General features: G+C 54.6%; 1 protein-coding gene across 5 annotated transcripts in view; it reads left to right on the top strand.

The window, feature by feature from the left end:
• The window catches only part of FARP2 (FERM, ARH/RhoGEF and pleckstrin domain protein 2), a 105,443-nt gene that overhangs the window by 75,067 nt on the left and 13,410 nt on the right, over positions 1-16,966 (top strand). For all 5 annotated transcript variants that reach the window (XR_005783156.1, XM_040450385.1, XM_040450387.1 and 2 more), the window contains exons 14-19: positions 4,814-4,992; positions 9,325-9,414; positions 9,788-9,921; positions 10,314-10,395; positions 13,653-13,890; positions 16,521-16,651. Coding sequence is in view for 4 of the 5 variants with exons in the window: in XM_040450385.1 (XP_040306319.1) it covers positions 4,814-4,992; positions 9,325-9,414; positions 9,788-9,921; positions 10,314-10,395; positions 13,653-13,890; positions 16,521-16,651 (854 nt within the window). In the remaining variant the exon portion in view is untranslated. The remainder of the gene's footprint in view (positions 1-4,813; positions 4,993-9,324; positions 9,415-9,787; positions 9,922-10,313; positions 10,396-13,652; positions 13,891-16,520; positions 16,652-16,966) is intronic.

Genomic DNA, 16,966 nt, shown 5'->3' with positions numbered 1-16,966 from the left:
CCCCCCCCCCCCCCCCCCCGTGCAGCCCCCCCGCTGGGTCCTGGAGCTTGGCGGACGCTGCTCTCACCTCTCCCTCCTGGTGCTCTGAGCAACACGGGCCCCTGGGAGCGGCTACCGGTCTCCTCCCTGGGGCTTCGCAGTGCCTGGCGCCTGGTGTGGCCGGAACCGGGGGGGCCGTGGCAGCAGCAGCAGCCTTCTAGAAAAGCACCTTGGCACACACCCCACAACCCGCGTGGGTGGTCCCTTCCCCACTCAGAGGGTTGGTGTGCCACAGGAAGTCCTTCCCTCCCGCGACACGTGGGTCCCCACGAGGTGTGTCATTAACAAATCCAGATTTCAAGAAACTGCTCAAAGCTTTCTCTTTTCCATCTCATCTCTAGGATGACTGGTTAGAAGGGTGAAAAACGTCTGACTTTTATTGCTGAATTATGTCAATCTCGGTTACATTTGTTTCCTAACAACATCACATACAGGCTTTTTTGTGGGTTTTTTGTTTTTTGTTTTTTGTTTTTTTTTGAATAGTTGGTTGTGGGTACCTTGTCCCCGATGCTGCAGTGGGTTCAGAAGACCCGTGTCCTCCGTTAGAACCCAGATGCAGGGCACCCTGGACCACACGCAAGAGACCTCACCCCTGCAGACGCCCAAAATGTGACTGTGTTGTAGGCCACAATACCTGTTTTCCTTAACAGGGAAAGAGTCCTGTTTATTTAGAACAAAAGAAAAGATTGACAATGCACGATGGCGTCTCCCTCTTCACTTCAGGTCACCACAGCCACATCCACACCCTGAGGTCCCCCTGTGCCAGGCACCGGCCCACAGCCTTGTGGGTGAGCACCACAGCGCCGTGGAAAGGTACGGCACAAGTCAGCCCCCCTCTGCCGTTTGGCGGTAACACGGCGGGCGACGAGCTGCTGTTTGTGCCCCATGCGCCCGCCGTTTTCCTTCCACTCTTATTTTTGAGCCAGATTTTGTGTAAAAGTGACCCCCGACATCCTAGTCCAAAAGCAGAGCCAGAAGTAGTTTTCTGCTAACTTGTGATGCTCACATTTACCTGAATATTCTGTACAGTTTAGCCTTTTCCATTTATGGAATTAATGATCCATTTTTCAAATGAAAGGAGTTTCTAGATCTTACTTTCTTGCTATCATATTAACCTTCAGACTTGACCTTGTATTTTCCAAACCGAACCTTGATTCTTCGTCCACCTTAGGCAGGATTTTCAAGAGAGTTCATTACAGGGTTTTGAAAAAGAATTTAAAGGTACTAAATGAAAATAAGCCTAAATTTTGCTCTGTGCTGTTATCTCTCCCCAGCTAGTTAGATGGATAAGGTGAAGATGATCACAGAAGTGTAATACTGTGCTTTTTAAAATGGCATTTCAAAAATTACAAGATAGTTAGAAATTTTGGGAAATAAAGAACATCACCTGTCAGAGTTGCTTCCTGTTGGCAGTTTGAAATGTTTTAAATGTGCGTTTTCAAAGATAATCAAATCTTGTGCGTTGGCCCTTTGAGTGCAGAGCTGTCTTGAACACTGGGTGGACAGCGTGGAGCCACTCCAGCGGGAATGAGGTGCTCAGTAGAACATAGCTATCATTTTTGTCTATCAATTTCAAAGAATTCGATGCTGGAAATGGAAGAATTTCGGAAAATTCCTCATGCACAAGTAGAAGAATTGGTCATTCTTTTTTTTTTTTTTTTTTCTTTTTAAAGTTTATTTTGAGAGTGTGTGAGCCGGGGAAGGGCAGAGAAAGAGAATCCAAGCAGGCTGTGCTGATAGCACAGACGTGGGGCTCGAACTCGCAAACCGTAAAGTCATGACCTGAGCCGAAACCAAGAGTTGGACGTTTAACCAGCTGAGCCACCAGGTGTCCCGGAACCGGTCATTCTTGATGCTGCGGTGACACAGTAGAGCACCGCCTTTGTGTCTGAGTAGATCAATGGTAGGGACCCTGTCACTCAGAATAGTACTCTCGCGGTTTTTCCGTAGAGGACCTCGGACATGGGAGTCTGTTTTCGCAAATATTGAAGACTCTTTCCGTGTCCATTAAGACTAAATGTGTTCCGTGGTATCTGAAACGACGGCTTAGCATTTTAAAAATCCCTCAGACCTGCATCCTGGTATGTCAGCGATGACAGGGTTTGCTATGGCAGGGAGCTTCTAACGTGAGTGCCCTTGCGCGCTGTCAACACAGGGTCCAGAGCAGCAGGCCGTGGACACCGCTGGCTTCTGTCACTCCGGAAGAACACACCACAGAGCCACAGCCCACGCCTGTGTTCTCCGTGTGCAGTGTACGCGTTGGTGACCTCAGATGCAGTACTAAGGCTGACCCACACAGGATAGGGCATGGAGCCGTGGCGCCCACTCCAGCAGCCTCCAGCAGCAGTGTAGACGGGTTCCATGCTCACTGCCACTTGCTTGAAAAAGTGTCTCCTAACAGATTTGCTTTGTCGTGTAGGATCTGTGTTCACATAATTTGAAGTAGGTATGACTTCTGTTTCGATGTAGCTGACAGATTTAATAAAAACAGGTGTTTAATAGCAGTTTGTGGTACTTTTTAATCTATTCACTAAATTGTGAGGTGACGACTTTTGTCAAGTAAGCGTCCACAGTGATAATACCAAATGACGGCTTGTACCCTCCCTGGAACCACAATGCTTTATTCCAAATGAGCGGTCCGTCCTGGAAGGGTGGTTCCTCTCACAAGTTCATCAGAAGGGCCGTGTATTGGAAGCCGCATTCTCTAGTTTGATGGCCCGACCAGCCCGACCCCACGGGTCATGGCACCCATCCATGACACTTCAGGGAGGACCACCTCCTCCAACGTCACCTTCTGCTGTTTAAACATGAAGTAAAGTTCACAGTGACTTTTGGGAAACTGTCCACTATGACCTTGTGGTAGGACCACCCATCTTTGAGGGAGGCGCTGCACAGGGCATGGGGCGGGGTGGGGGGCAGAGCGGAGCAGTGGACTTACCTTATTTTCATAACCAATGAGTATGAAATATCTCAGTTCTCACACTTTGAACAGTACAGTTGTGAAAAATAAGGTATGTTGCTAGGAGCTTCTAGACTTTTTTTGTGAATTCTCCTGTGTGTAAAAGTATCTCCCGACACAGTTCTGAGCTTGCTTGAGACAAAAAAGGGTTTTGGATAAGAGTCCTAAAATAGCTCATCTTTGGAAACACCGCTTTCCCTCGTAGGGGTCCTCCACACCACAGGGGCCGGCAGAGCCCTCTCACCCCATCTGACCCCTTCAGAAGCGACTAGGCTCCTGCACATGAGTAGGGCACGAAGGAAGCCCATGTGATTTCAAGGTTGCTTTAGCATGTTTTAAATGTGTAATAAAAGCAAATTCTAATTTGTTTAAATTAATGTGGAATAAAAGCACATTCTGATTTGATTAATAATTTCATGCTCTTACAGCATCCAGGTTTTCTCGGTCAGTGAATGTTTGCTTGAGTTTTCACTCTCCGTCGTGGTGAGAGGCCCACAGGAAAGTTCTGCCCTCATAGCATTGGTAGCTCCTCTCCAAGGCGGGACCCCCTCCCTGGGCGAGACCCCGCCAGCACCAGCAGCCTTCCAGAACTCCACCTTTGTCAATGTGAAAATCAAGCCTGCCGGCCGCGCCCCAGGGCTCCCTGGTGCCATGCTCACCCGGCCCTCCGGGCAGCCCTCTGCACTAACCTGCCTGCACACGTGCATGTTTGAGGTCAAATAAGCCAAGGTTTGGTTTTATTAGCTGGTCACTATAGGTGACTGCTTTTGAAGTCTCTGTCTACGGTGTAAGAGGATCTCGCTTTGAAGCCAACGGTGGATGGGCTGAGGTGGGGTGGGGAGGCACCAGGGGTCCTGGCCAAGTCACTTAGGTGCCCGCATTCCGTAAGCCCACTTAGCCACAGTCAGGAGTAATGGTAGCATGAGAGCTAAACGCCCATTTGTAAACCTGAGGTAAATTTCAATTATAAATAGCTTCTAAACTGGTTCGATTTCTTACATACAACTCTGCTTTAAAGATACCTTCAAAAGTTGCCATTCAGTAGTTGACTGATTTCCCGTAGAAAAACATTAGAAATAACCCTTTCAGACTTGAAGGTCTCTTGAAAACAGAATTCCTGTATTGCAAAACGTGGGATGGGGCATGCCTCGTCAGCCCTCTTAGGACTCGGCCACGCTTTGGCCTCTGCCCAGTTCCAAGCAAACCCTGTTTTAAGAAGAAAAATAGTAGTAGTTACTGTTGTGGTATGAATCTAGAAAACCAATATAAAACCCTTGTTAATAAAAAATTCAGGGAAGTAGAAAACAGTATGATGAGTACATGATCCAGTTTTTTTAACGAACGATTAAGTGAGGAGTGCGACCTTAAAGCACACTTCTGTTTTTCAGATTCGTTAGCACCAGGTGGGTACCTTCCGTCTAAGCTCCGCAATCTGCCTTCCGTTAATGTGTGCACAGAAGCGCCCTACTCAGGGTGTGCCTTCTGCTTCGCAGGCCTGGTGCTGCTTATTCTCATCACGGTTGCATCTTGTCTAGAACCGAGAAAAAACCCCAGAAACTCAGAGCCCTGGGGTGTCCGAACCACCTGTGGTTGGTCTCTGAAATCGGGTCGACCGGCCACCAGCCTGTGTTCGTTTCGCTTTCTGTCATATTGAGAATTGCACCTGATAGAGGCTTTGTTTACATGCCTCCCAGAAGGTGCCCGGTGGTAGCGTTAGGCTAATGTTGGCTAAAGCACGGTAAGAACTGTGGTGTCTGGCCGATGTGGCGGCCCTTTCTCATTTCTTGCTCCATCCCCCGCCCCATTCAATTCCAGGCCTTTCCGTGGACAGTCCTCAGCCTTCTCCCTCCACCCGGAAGAGCCCGCTGAGCCTGAGCCCTGCATCTCAGGTGACTCTGGGCCCAGCTGAACAGGGCTTGTTCCCCCTCCTGAGCCCTGTCCTTAGCGACGCTGGCGGAGCCAGGATGGACGGCGAGGAGGAGCCAAAACACAAGGTGGGCGCCGCCCCAGCAAGAGGCTGGCTGCTGGTGGGCCTGGTTTGCAGGGAAGCCTGGGGGGCCCAGGGCGGGCTCTGTCCCAGGGGGCTGGCTCGCCCAGTGAAATCTGTCCCTAGAGCTGCACGTCACTGGGGACTCTTTGGCCACCTTTGCGCACAGGCAGGCTTCCTTATTCATTTAATGGCCGTTCCTGGCACCTGTGGGCTTCAAGTGGGGATGTGGTGGGAATGGTAGGGCCTTGGGGGACTTCTCAGCCTCCTGCCCTCCCTCCCTTGTTGGGCACTCTCTCAAACGATCGGGTAATTGGGAGGGTGACCAGGAACCCCCATCTTTTTGGTCTCGTGGATGAGTGGGTTCTGAAGGAGTGACCGGGTGGGGTGGGGTCCACACGAGGGGGCGTGATAGCACAGGAGGAGGGTTGTGTGGGGTTTGCGGTGGAAAGTTGAGGGGATGCCCACAGGTTTCTCTTTGCTCTCAGGGACAGGAGGCCGGCAGGTCGGAGAGCCCCAACTCGAGGATGAGGCATTGGCCAGAGGCAGTGGCACCTGTTGCGTGGCCACCCCCACCCTCCTGGCCTGTGCCCCCCCCCCCCAACCCGAGCAGCAGCATAGACCAGGTGGTCCTGGCCAGGCAGCTCTGTGGGCGGGCACACAAGGGAGGACAAAGGGGCCAGGCAGCTGGAGGCTTGGGGAAGAGAGTGGTTGAAATAACGGGCGGTGGACTGTGGTGGCCCAGAGGGCACCTGTCCCCCTGTTTAGGGTCCTCGAGGAGCAAGCTGGAAGGAAGCAAGGCTCAACTGGGCTGCCAGCAGGTGGGACCCTGCCTCACAGGTGCCTGTCACGTGGGAGGGCTGTCGTGGAGAACACCTTGTCAGGCCGTGGGTTTCATCCTGAAGTTGTTCCGAAGGATGCCATGCGTGCGATGCGGGAGATTCCTCGAGAAGTGGGGTCGACCAGTCGGAGGCCTGGCGAGGCCTCAGCACACACTCCCTCCCGGGGCCCCTGTCAGAGAGAGCAGGTCCTGAACCGGAAGACGGGGTGTGCCGTTGGGCGCCTGGCAAGGGCAGGGATCCCAGGACCCCGGCCCCGGGGGCAGGGCTCACAGTCCCCGCCCCTCAGGCCTCTGTTCACATCGGGCTGCCTGGCAGAGGTCACTCTGGTCCCCCGAACCCGGTTTGGCAGCAAGACTGTTGGCTTGGGGTGTTTTTATTTATTGATTTTGCAAACCTAACAATTATCTGTTTAGCTCACTGTTGCTTTGGTGCATAAACAGAATGGCTGGAAAGCTGCATAAAAAACTAAATTTTGTTTTGTTACTCTTCCGCACTACAAAAATAGTCATCCTTTAGGTGGTTCTGTAGGGAGACTTGCGAGGGTCACCGGCCGGATTCCCAGTGGGTGGCCGTGGCCTTCCCAACCAGACCAGGCCTCAGAGATGGAACCTGGGAGCCCCACGACAGGCTCACAGAGCCATGTCTGGGCCCTGCACCTGGGGACCCCAGGCCCTGCCCCACAGCTCCCCTGCCTCCTCTCCTGTCCCTGGGCACTTTCCTCAGTGCTGCCCACGGCCAGCCCACAGGCTGGCGCTAAGACACGTGGGCCACAGACCCAAGAGGACTCCCTGGCAGGGCCTCAGCAGTGGCTAAGCGCCGGGAGGGGCTTCTGCGTTTGCCTCTGACTGCCGGACTCCCCCTCCGTGGGGAGCAACCCGCCCACTTGTTTCCTGGCGTCCCTCCTCCCCAGTGTGTCCCACTTAACTGGCTGTTTCTCCCCCTTTCCAATAGAAATCCTTGAGGACTGACAGTATTCGGGAGGGACGAAGACTGAGGTGCTTTGTGGGGCACTCCCTGCCTGGGGCTCTTGGGCTGCTTCCTGTGAGGACAGGTGGCAGGGCTGGGCAGAAAGTACACTCCTCCCGGGGTGGTGCCGTCCCAGCCCCACCGATCTGCAGCCAGGCCGGCCGGGCTTTTGCTCCCCTGGGAGTTTCCCTGAGAGGGTTTTCACTGCATTGGAAACCTGCGGGCCACCCTCGGTACACAGGCAGGCTGTCCGTCAGCCGCTCCTGACTGCCACACCCCTGTGTCCTGTCACCAACTGGTGGCGCCTGTGACGTGATGGTGAGCTAATCAGTGACACTGCCGTGGCTGTGTTTCTGAGCATTTCTCTGTGGGTACTTTCATCCCCCACGGAAGAGGAGTCGGTCCGGAACCTCAGGGTGACCCTGCTTCTGCAGGATCGCACTCAGGGCTAAGGCACTGCTTGGGACCCCACGCAAAGGAAATGTGGGTAGGAAGCCAGCTGGCCTGCCCTGGATCCCCCACCCAGAACCCCCGGGCCGACAGCGTGCAGGTGGGGGTGTCCAGGATCAGGGACACTTGGCCGCATGGGGGTGGGCAGAGGCTGCAGACCGGGAACGTGGGCCTCCTCCTCGGCTCTGGCCCCCGAGAGCTTGCCGGGCACTTCGAGCTCAGGTGGAGATGGGGTGTGTCAAAGAGACTGGACTGAATCAGGATTCGGAAAGTCATGTTTCAATAGCACAAAGCCCAGAAAGAATTGAAGAGCCACAAAGGTTGCCACTCTGCAGGGAGGGGGTCTGGAGCTCTAAGAACAAGGGGTGGGCACTCCAAGGAGATGCCGCTGGGACCCCGGTGTTGTGTGACCGCAGAGCAGGCTCACCGGGGCTGCTGGGACAGAGCAGCTGTTGACTATTTGGAAAGAGTGGGCCGCGGGGAGTAGTCCCTGTGGGTGGAGAGGTCACGGCCAAATCGGTGGTCTCCGGGGCACACAGGAGGCATGAGACTGTGTTGCCACCGTGGGAACATGGCAACCTCTGGTCAACTTCACCTGGGGGCAGGGGCACAGGGAGGAGAGGGGCCCCCAAATAGCAGCCTCTAGCCCAGCCTCCCCTGTCAGCTTCTCGCCGGCGTCGAAAGCCCATCCCAGACTCGTGCAAACCCGACTCCTCACCTTCCTCCCCAAACCTGTCACCTCGGGGATGGCAGCTTTGTCCCTGGGCCTGGACCCAGAATTACAGTCAGCTTTGTCTCCTCTGTCCCTTGGACCTCCACCCACACCAGAACGTGACCAGGAGACTCTTTCCGGGTCCTGCTGCTCCCCTCCCCATACGGACGGAGGCTTCTGCCGGGCCCCAGCCCCCCATGCTGCTCTTGGCGCGGCATCCGAGCCCCTCCCAATGAGCTCCAGTAGGCCCCAGAGACGCCCTGCTTCCCCCACCAGTAACCAGCTCACCTGTCTCTTGCCCGTCCCCCCCATTCTTGACCTCCAGCTGGTCTCCCACTACCCGACCCCCTGTCTCTGCCGGCAGGGGCTGCGGCCGCCCCACACCTCCGGCCTCCACCCTCCCCGCTCTGCCCTTCCTCCCACTGCTGTCGCTCCAGCGCGGGGGGCCTCTACTCCTGGGGGAGTCCCCGGTGCCTGTGTGCCGTTGGTATGTGCTCTGTAGGTGTTTGCTTGGTGGCCTCAGGGACAGTCAGCCCTAGAGAAGTCCTCGGCCGGGTGGGGGAGCTACAGGGGAGCGTGCAGGGATAGAACAGAGCAGGGTGTCAGCCAGGTGGGACAGGGCGGAGGAGGGACCTTCGAGCCGGACCTTGACAGAGGCGGCTACCTGAGGCGCTTGTGGCGTGGAGGAGCCCCGCAGGGCTGAGCAGGGCCACCCACGTGGGGCATGCGGCCTGTCCTTTGCTGGCCTGCCGAGAGCTGGGTGTGGTGTGGCCCAGGTTCCCAGGGGGCCTGCGGCAGCCCTTCCTGCTCCCGAGGGTCGGGTCCCCTCCCTGCTGATTTGGCTGCCGGCGCCCTAGAGTCAGGCAGAGGCCGTGACGACGGAGAATTCGGAGCTCCCAGGGCGGGGTCATCTCTGGCCCCGCACTCAAAGCGTGTTAGCCGGCCTGGTGCTCTGACATTGGGCACAGTTAGAATGTTTGGCAACTTTAATGACTGTTTTGTGAGTTCAGCTTAATCGTTTCTAGTCACATACATGCGTGTATACGGACACATGTATCTGTTAACCAGCTACACCCCTGGCAGCGACACCAGAACAATAATTTCATTACAAAACCAGTAATGAGCTTCAGAACATGTTGATGTTTGAACGGTGATTTTTTTTTTCTCCCTCTAAAAAAATAACATAAAATGGGGAAAACATGTGAAGGAGATCCATCTGGGCTTATGTTTGGACTCACAAGTAAATCCCTTCAGGAATTACAGATGAAAAGCGCACAATGACGTCAGCTTGGGCAGAAGAAAGCGAGAGCTGTGAGCGTGGGCGACGTGGCCGACAGACACACGCTCACACTGTCTGTGCCTCTTGCAGAGCGTGGCAGCAGATGAGGCCTATTTCATAGCGAAGGAGATTCTCGCTACAGAACGAACATACCTGAAGGATTTAGAAGTTCTCACTGTGGTATGAAACCTAAATCCTTTGTTACTTTGTCTTCTTTAATATAATCGACACCAGAAATAGAGCATGTGTCCTGAGAAGCAGCTCTTGGCCACCATGAGATGTACATGTTTATCTTCTATTAAACATGTTTGCCTTCAAGCCTGTCTAAGAATAGAGTCAGAATAGTGAGTCCAAGTTTTTTTGTAAAACTAGTATCCACTTGAAGCTTTTCACCCAGAACTGTTTTCGTACGTTGTGAAAACTGGGTGATCAGCCAAGAGGACAGCTGTAGCACTGATTTGAACAATGGGGAATCTGGGATCGGTGCCGTGTGTCCTGTGGCTACAGACCATCGGGGGCGAGGTTCCTCGGTCACCCTGAGCTCTTCCTGCAGTGGTTCCGCAGTGCGGTGGTCAAGGAGGACGCCATGCCTGCAGATCTGATGACCCTGCTCTTCTCCAACATAGACCCCATCTACGAGTTCCACAGAGGCTTCCTGCGTGAGGTGGAGCAGAGGCTGGCACTCTGGTAACACCCTGCACACTTGGCGGCCCCTGCCCTGGACCCCCACACGGCCAGCTCCGCCGACGTAGCTATATCACTGCCCTCAGGAAATTCCCAGCTTCAGAAACTAACTCACAAGAACCATTGTTTGGTCGAAGCATATTTTTAGAACTTGTGGGAGGGGTAGACCTGTAACAACAGCCACTTTTATTCTTCCTTTTCCGTAAGAGAGAATGAAGTCAAGGTAGATCCACTTTTTTGCCTCATTACCGTCTTCTGTCATACACGGGCCTCCCACCTTGAAGCGTCTCACTGCCATTCTAAGACTTAGGACAGCCAGGCACACTAGCGTCAAAGTACAGCTCGCAAGTTTTAACAAGGTTTTGACCGTATTTGTCCGTCTCTGTCCACTCCAGGGAAGGGTCTTCCAGTGCCCATTCCACAGGCGGCCATCAACGAATCGGGGACATCCTGCTCAGGAACATGCATCAGTTAAAGGTACCACGTGTTGGTGTGATAACTCCATACCTAGCAAATGACAGTGCGCCCTCAGCGTTGCCCTCAGAGCAGCATTCCCTCAGAGCAGTTATCTCCTCAACACAGCTTTCCCCTCGGGGAAGCTTTCCCCTCAGGACAGCGTTCACATCAGGACAGTTTTGTAGGCAGGACATGTTTCTCCCCGGGGCAGTTTTCCCCTCAAGACAGCATTCCACTCAGGACAGCGTTCCCTTCAGTTCTCTTCAGGACAGTGTTCATCCAAGAATAGCTCCCCTCAGGATAGCGTACCCCTAAGGATTTGCCCCAGGGCCGTTTTCCCCACAAGACAGCATTCACCTGAGAACACTGTTCCCCTCAGGATACGATCCCCCTAGAACATGGTTCACCCCAGGTCAGTATTCCACTCAGGACAGATTTCCCTTCAGGTGAGTTTTCTCCTCAGGACAGCATTCACCTCAGCACAGTTTTCCCTCTCAGGACAGACTCCCTTAGAATAGCTTTCCCTTAGGACTGCATTAGCCACAGAGCAGCATTCTCCTGTAAAGAGCGTGTGCCTCATGACAGTGTTCCCCTCAGGACAGCATTCGCCTGAGGCAGTTTTCCCCTCAGGATTGTGTTCCCATCAGGACAGTGTCTGCCCCAGGGCAATTTTCCCCTCAGGACTGGACTGCATTCCCCTCAGGACAGCCTTCCCCTCAGGACTGGACAGTGTTACCCTCAGGATAGCCTTTCCCTCAGGACAGCCTTCCCCCTCAGCACTGTACTGCATTCCCCTCAGGACAGCTTTACCCTCAGGCCTGAACTGCATTCCCCTCAGGACGGCGTTCCCCTCAGGACATTCTTCCCCTCAGACCTGGACTGCATTCCCCTCAGAAGAGTGTTCCCTTCAGAACTGGACAGTGTTCCCCTCAGAAGAGTGTTCCCTTCAGAACTGGACAGTGTTCCCCTCAGGACAGTCTTCCCCTCAGGACTGGACTGCATTCCTCTCAGGACAGCGTTCCCCTCAGGGCTGGACAGTGTTCACCTCAGAACAGTTTTCCCCTCAGGATAGTGTTTGCCTCAGGACAGAATTCACCTCAGGTCATTTATCCCCTCAGGACAGCTCTTTCCAGGGGAGTTTTCTCCTCAGGATAGTGTTCACCTCAGAGTTTTCCCTCAGAAAGCATTCGCCTCAGGACAGTTTTCCCCTCAGGTCATTTTTCCCCTCACAGCAGTGTTCCCCTCAGGGCAGCATTTTGCTCAGGACAAAGTTTTCTTCATAGTAGCCTTTCCTTCCGGGCAGTTTTCACCTTAGAATGACACAAAAGTCAGGATGAAATTCCCTTCGGATCAGGGTTCTCAGGTCACCATTCCCTTCAGGATAGCTTTTCCCTCAGGGCTGCAAAACCTCGGGATGCCTGGGTTGCCCAGTCAGTTATAAGTCGACTCTTGGTTTCAGCTCAGGTCATGATCTTGAGGTTTCATGAGTTCGAGCACCGGGTCAGGCTCTGTGCTGGCAGCACAAAGCCTTCTTGGGATTCTGTCCCTCTCTGTCCCTCCCCCACTCGCCCTGTTTCTGTCTCTCTCAAAATAAATACACTTAAAATTTTTTTTTACTTCATTTTTTGAAAAGTTTTTTTTAATGTTTGTTTATTTTTGAGAGAGAGAAAGAGAGAGCAAGCACGAGTGGGGAGGGGCGGAGAGAGAGAGAGGGAGACACAGAAGCAGGCTCCAGACTCCAAGCTGTCAGCACAGAGCCTGACACGGGGCTTGAAGTCACGAACCGCGAGATCATGACCTGAATGACAGACGCTCAACCGACTGAGCCACCCAGGTGCCCCTAAAAATTTTTTTGAAAAAAGACTGCAGACCCTAAAGACAGGGTCCCCTTAGTGCAGTTTCCTCTTCAGGACATCAGGACATCATTCTCCTCAGACACCCTTCCCCTAAGGACAGCATTTCCCTTAGAGCAGTGTTCCCTCAGGACAGCATGAGAGGGAATAGCGTGCTGAGGGCTGGCGCTCCTGATGCCTGCTGATCACAGTTGACCTGTATAGTCGTCGCTGTCCTTGCTGAGCTCACCAGCTGCAGTGGGATGTGCAGGACGTGTCTAGGCTGGCAGTGGGTCTTTGCACACAGGTCTGCTGGCTTGTAGTTCAGGTTTTCTCCCTCAGACGTGTTAGAGCTCCCTGAAGGGAATGTGCCAAGGAAAGTACAGAGCGACTCTGGGGAGCCGAGGTCAGCGACATGGCAGAAGCAGCATGTCTTCTCATTAGGACCAGTTGTCACCGGTGTGGAAAACAATGGGGCCAGCCGTGCTTTCGCTGTTCAGGGGTCTCACTCTGGCTAAACACACCTGGGACAGGTGCCCCACCCACATGCTCATCCTGGAGCAGCCCTGCGGCATCCTGCCCGGGGACTCAAACCCACTGGTACTGCTCTGGGCTTCCGAGCCCTCATGGCCTCTCGCTGGGCTGGCCGCCGCCTCCATCCCAGGCCCGTCCTGCCTTCCAGCCAGTCCAGCCAGACTCCTGACATATTGTAGGCCCCACTCCTAGAAGCCTGGGGGGCCCACAGATCCCTCAGTTCTGTCTTCAGAGAGCCCTGCTCGGAGCCCCTTCTCTTACGCTGAGACTTGTTTGGTTTTCTGAGCCAGGTAGCAAATTCGTCACTTCTATCCCAAAAGCACTTGCACAAATTTAAAATCAAAATACACACGAATCTGCTTGAGGTTATCGTGCCACAGACGTTATGTGTAACATTAGTAAAACGAACTGATTTAATATTGAAACCTTCTAGAAGGTAGAGAGGGACTGGCTGGGATTATCTGTATAATACTCAGAATCCATACACGTGTGCTTTGATTTGTGCTGTAAGAATATTAGGAGTGATCATTCCCACTCCAACAAGTGGCTCGAACACCCGCTCTGCTCTGCACGTGGCTGGGACCTACGGCCTCTGCGGGGCCGAGGGCAGAGGGGAGCTCGGTCTGTTTCCCTGCCGCCCAGCACCACTGTGTCGTGTGACGCAGGTTACGGCCCTCTCAGCCCCAGCCCTTCATCTGTAAAGTGGGGCTAACACCCCGTGTCCCCTCACCACACGTGGTGGTGACCCTGTGGCTGAGCCCCGCACTCCCGTCTGAGTGCCGTCTGGTCGCACGCGCACCGGCCGTTCTTTTCTGTCTTGCCCCACTGAGATTTCCGGCTGACCAGGCTGTCCCCGCGGGCCCCCCTCTCCCGGCCTCCCAACCTAAGGCCCTCCCTTTTATGCCCCAACAGGAGTTCACCAGCTACTTCCAAAGGCACGATGAAGTCCTGACGGAACTGGAAAAGGCCACCAAACGCTTTAAGAAGCTGGAGACGGTGTACAAAGAGTTTGAGCTCCAGAAAGTCTGCTACTTGCCCCTGAATGCGTTCCTGCTGAAGCCCATCCAGCGGCTGGTGCACTACCGCCTGCTGCTGAGCCGGCTGTGCGGCCGCTGTGAGCCCGGGCACCGTGACTACGCGGACTGCCGTGGTGAGTGTGGGCCGGACAGGCGGGAGCCGGTGTGGCCCAGAGCTGGCGTGGACGGGTGCCAGAGGCCCGGCTACAGGGCAGCATGCTGGCTTTCTTACTGGGAACTGGGGAGTGCGTGGCTTCCCCCCTGGGAGGGCTGGTCTGGCCGCAGTCCCCTCCCCACCCCCCCTCCCCGCCCAGCTGCCGGAGAGGTGGGTGCCTGTCCTTTAGCTCTGCCACTCCAGGGCAGGGCTCTTCTCTGCACGTCTGCGCAGTGTAGGGAAGGACTCCGATCGCCTCGCCAAGTCACAGTGGCCTTCTGCTGTGAGGGGTTCCCCCCCCACCCAAGTCCACTGCCGGTAGAGAGCAGCAGAAAGCTGACCCTTTCTGGCCTTGAAGCCTTGGCTCTAAAAGTCAAGCATTTGAGCCAGCATGGCCCATCAGAAGCTTCTGATATTAATGAGCTTGGTCATTTTTATTTGTGTTAAAGGGGCAAAGGAGCATAAACCCAGAGCTTTTAAGCCTACAGACGACCTCTAGTTGTGCGCTTCTGGTGCCAGCCTCTGTGCGAGTCCCCTACTGTCATTGGAAGATGAAAGATTATTTAGCTGGTCCCCACCTAGTCCTGAAGGGAGTAAATAAGATACTTTCTAATGTGTCATAGGACACTGACATCTCCCTTCCTCTTCATCCCAAAAGCAAGGGCTTTCTGCTCGATAAAAGGACAAAAATTGTGGGAAATCCTCGCAAGCACATTTAGGGTGATACAAGTACAGAGCGTTTATAAAAGTCCGTTGGCCGTGGGGTGGGCGGTGCCGGCAGGGGAGGCCCGGGCTCCAGGACACGGCAGGGAGGCCAGTGCAAGTGGAGAGGGCGGGGCCCGCTGGCTACCACCGGCTTCCCACTTGGTGGAACCCATCCCCGGGCTGATGCATGAGAGGGCTAGGGTTTTGCTGATGCAAAAACCCAGCAAGGTTGCGTGTCTGAACGTGCTGTGTAAATTGTTAACATGACACAGTGTTGATAACCCGACAGCCTGGATGGGTTTGCCTCAGAGCCTGGCCATCTCTAGAGCACTGGGAAAGCCATGGACGAAACACATGCTTAGCTGACAGCAGCGGTCAGGGCCCCTTCCCACCTGTTCCCCGACCTGCAGGGCTTCCTTGGATCCCTTTAGGTTGAGGCTTGCGTTGTGTTTTTTTATTTTTATTTTGTTAATGTTTATTTATTTTTGAGAGAGAGAGACATACACACACACAGAGTGTGAGCAGGAGAGGATCAGAGACAGGGAGGCACAGAATGCAAAGCAGGCTCCAGGCTCTGAACTGTCAGCACAGAGCCCGACGCGGGGCTCGAACTCACAGACCTCGAGATCATGACCTGAGCCGATGTCAGGCGTTTAACCGACTGAGCCACCCGGGAGCCCCTTGTGTTGTTATTTTATCTTTCATTCAGTAAGGGTTTCCTGAGGGCGCTGCCTGGCACTGGCTCGGGGCCACACGTGTGTGTCTGATCCCTCGACATCACCGTGATTCTGTGGAGACTCAGGCACAGGTGGGCCTGGGGACATCAGTTTGGCAGTAGGTCAGACACGTGTCCCCAGCTTCCACAGCCAACAAAGGTGCAGCGCGAGCCCACGTTCCGGCCCTGTGCTCCATGCACACAAGGCGTCTGAGAGCGAGGGACACCGGCGAGGCAGCCCGCGGTGCACCGGCAGAGCAAAGCAAGCATCCGTGTGCCCCCGCGTCCAGACTCAACGGGAGCCCTGCAGCACAGCAAGGCCGGATGCCGCAGGCGCTCAGGGGCGTGCACCGTCCCTGGGGCTCTCCCAGCGGTTCCTCCGGAGGAGCGGAGGAGCGGCTCATCAAAGCGCGTGCTTTCTTATCCGATTTGATCCTCTTAAAGCTGTGACGCAGGGGTGGGCACCCCGCTGGGAGCAATCGACCTGGAGGGGCGGAGCTGAGGGTGCAGACAGCTCCCGCTGTGCCTCTTGGGCGCACCAGGCAGTGGCCAGGCTGTCGGAGGAGGAGGAGGTTCTGGCGGGAGGGTGGGAGCTTCTCTGAGCCGTCGTCCCCAAAAGGAAACAAAATGTGGCCACTCTGCTCCGGCCAAGCGGCTGCTCCCGGTGTGGCCTGGTCAGGGCTGCATGGTGAGGGCCACCCTCCGTGGCTGCTTTTGTGCTTTGTCTGAATGAGTTTCCCCTCCTGATGATAAACCTTCATATCTGTACTGGAACTACAAGATTGGCAGGTGTTTCTCGATTCGAGGAGGAAAAGGACAAAGGTTTTGAAGATGCGAATTATTCACCTTTCAACTGCAGGAGCTAGTTCTCCGTGAAAAACAAATACGGCTGTGCCCAGAACGGCAATTATTCACAAAGACCATTCTTCCTGTTTTCCAAGCCGGAGCGTTAGCTAGTCAGTGGTTTGGACGGAACAGGTCCAAATATCGAGGCATCTGCAGGGACCCCCACGTGCTGTCCCTGGCAGCTGCAAACCATGGACGGCAGTCCCGTGAGGAGTTGGGAGTAGAATGTTCCTTGGGTTAAAACTGCCTTTTAAAATGCCAGTTCCTGTGGCAGAGGTGTGGGTGGAGGGTTCCTTCCATGCCCACCTTCCCCGGTGCCTGTACTGAGGGGTCTCTCCTCACAGATGCCCTCCAGGCCATCACAGAGGTGACCTCCACACTGCAGCACAGCCTTGCCCGGCTGGAAAACCTCCAGAAGCTGACAGAGCTGCAGCGGGACTTGGTCGGCATAGAGAATCTCATCACTCCCGGCAGGGTGAGTGACTTCGAGGAAGTTTTTTGAGATGGTCACCTAATTGTTTGGTTTTTATCCAGTGTAGTTCACAATACATTGTTGTGTTAGCTTCGTGTGTGCAATACAGTGATGGTTCTGTGCTCCTCACGGTGAGTGGGCTCTCAATCCCCCTCACCTGTTTTACCCATCTGCCCACCCACCTCCCCTCTGGGAACTACCAGTGTGTTCTCTATAGGTAAGAGTCTTTGCCGGGGGGCGGGGGGGGGGGGGGGGGAGGGGGTTTGATTTCCCACTCACCGTGAGGAGCACAGAACCATCACTGTATCGATTGGGATT

This window comes from Herpailurus yagouaroundi, unplaced genomic scaffold, assembly GCF_014898765.1.
Source record: "Herpailurus yagouaroundi ecotype Mexico unplaced genomic scaffold, PumYag 202, whole genome shotgun sequence".
NCBI lineage: Eukaryota > Metazoa > Chordata > Mammalia > Carnivora > Felidae > Herpailurus > Herpailurus yagouaroundi.
This window is presented reverse-complemented; position numbering and strand designations above follow the sequence as displayed.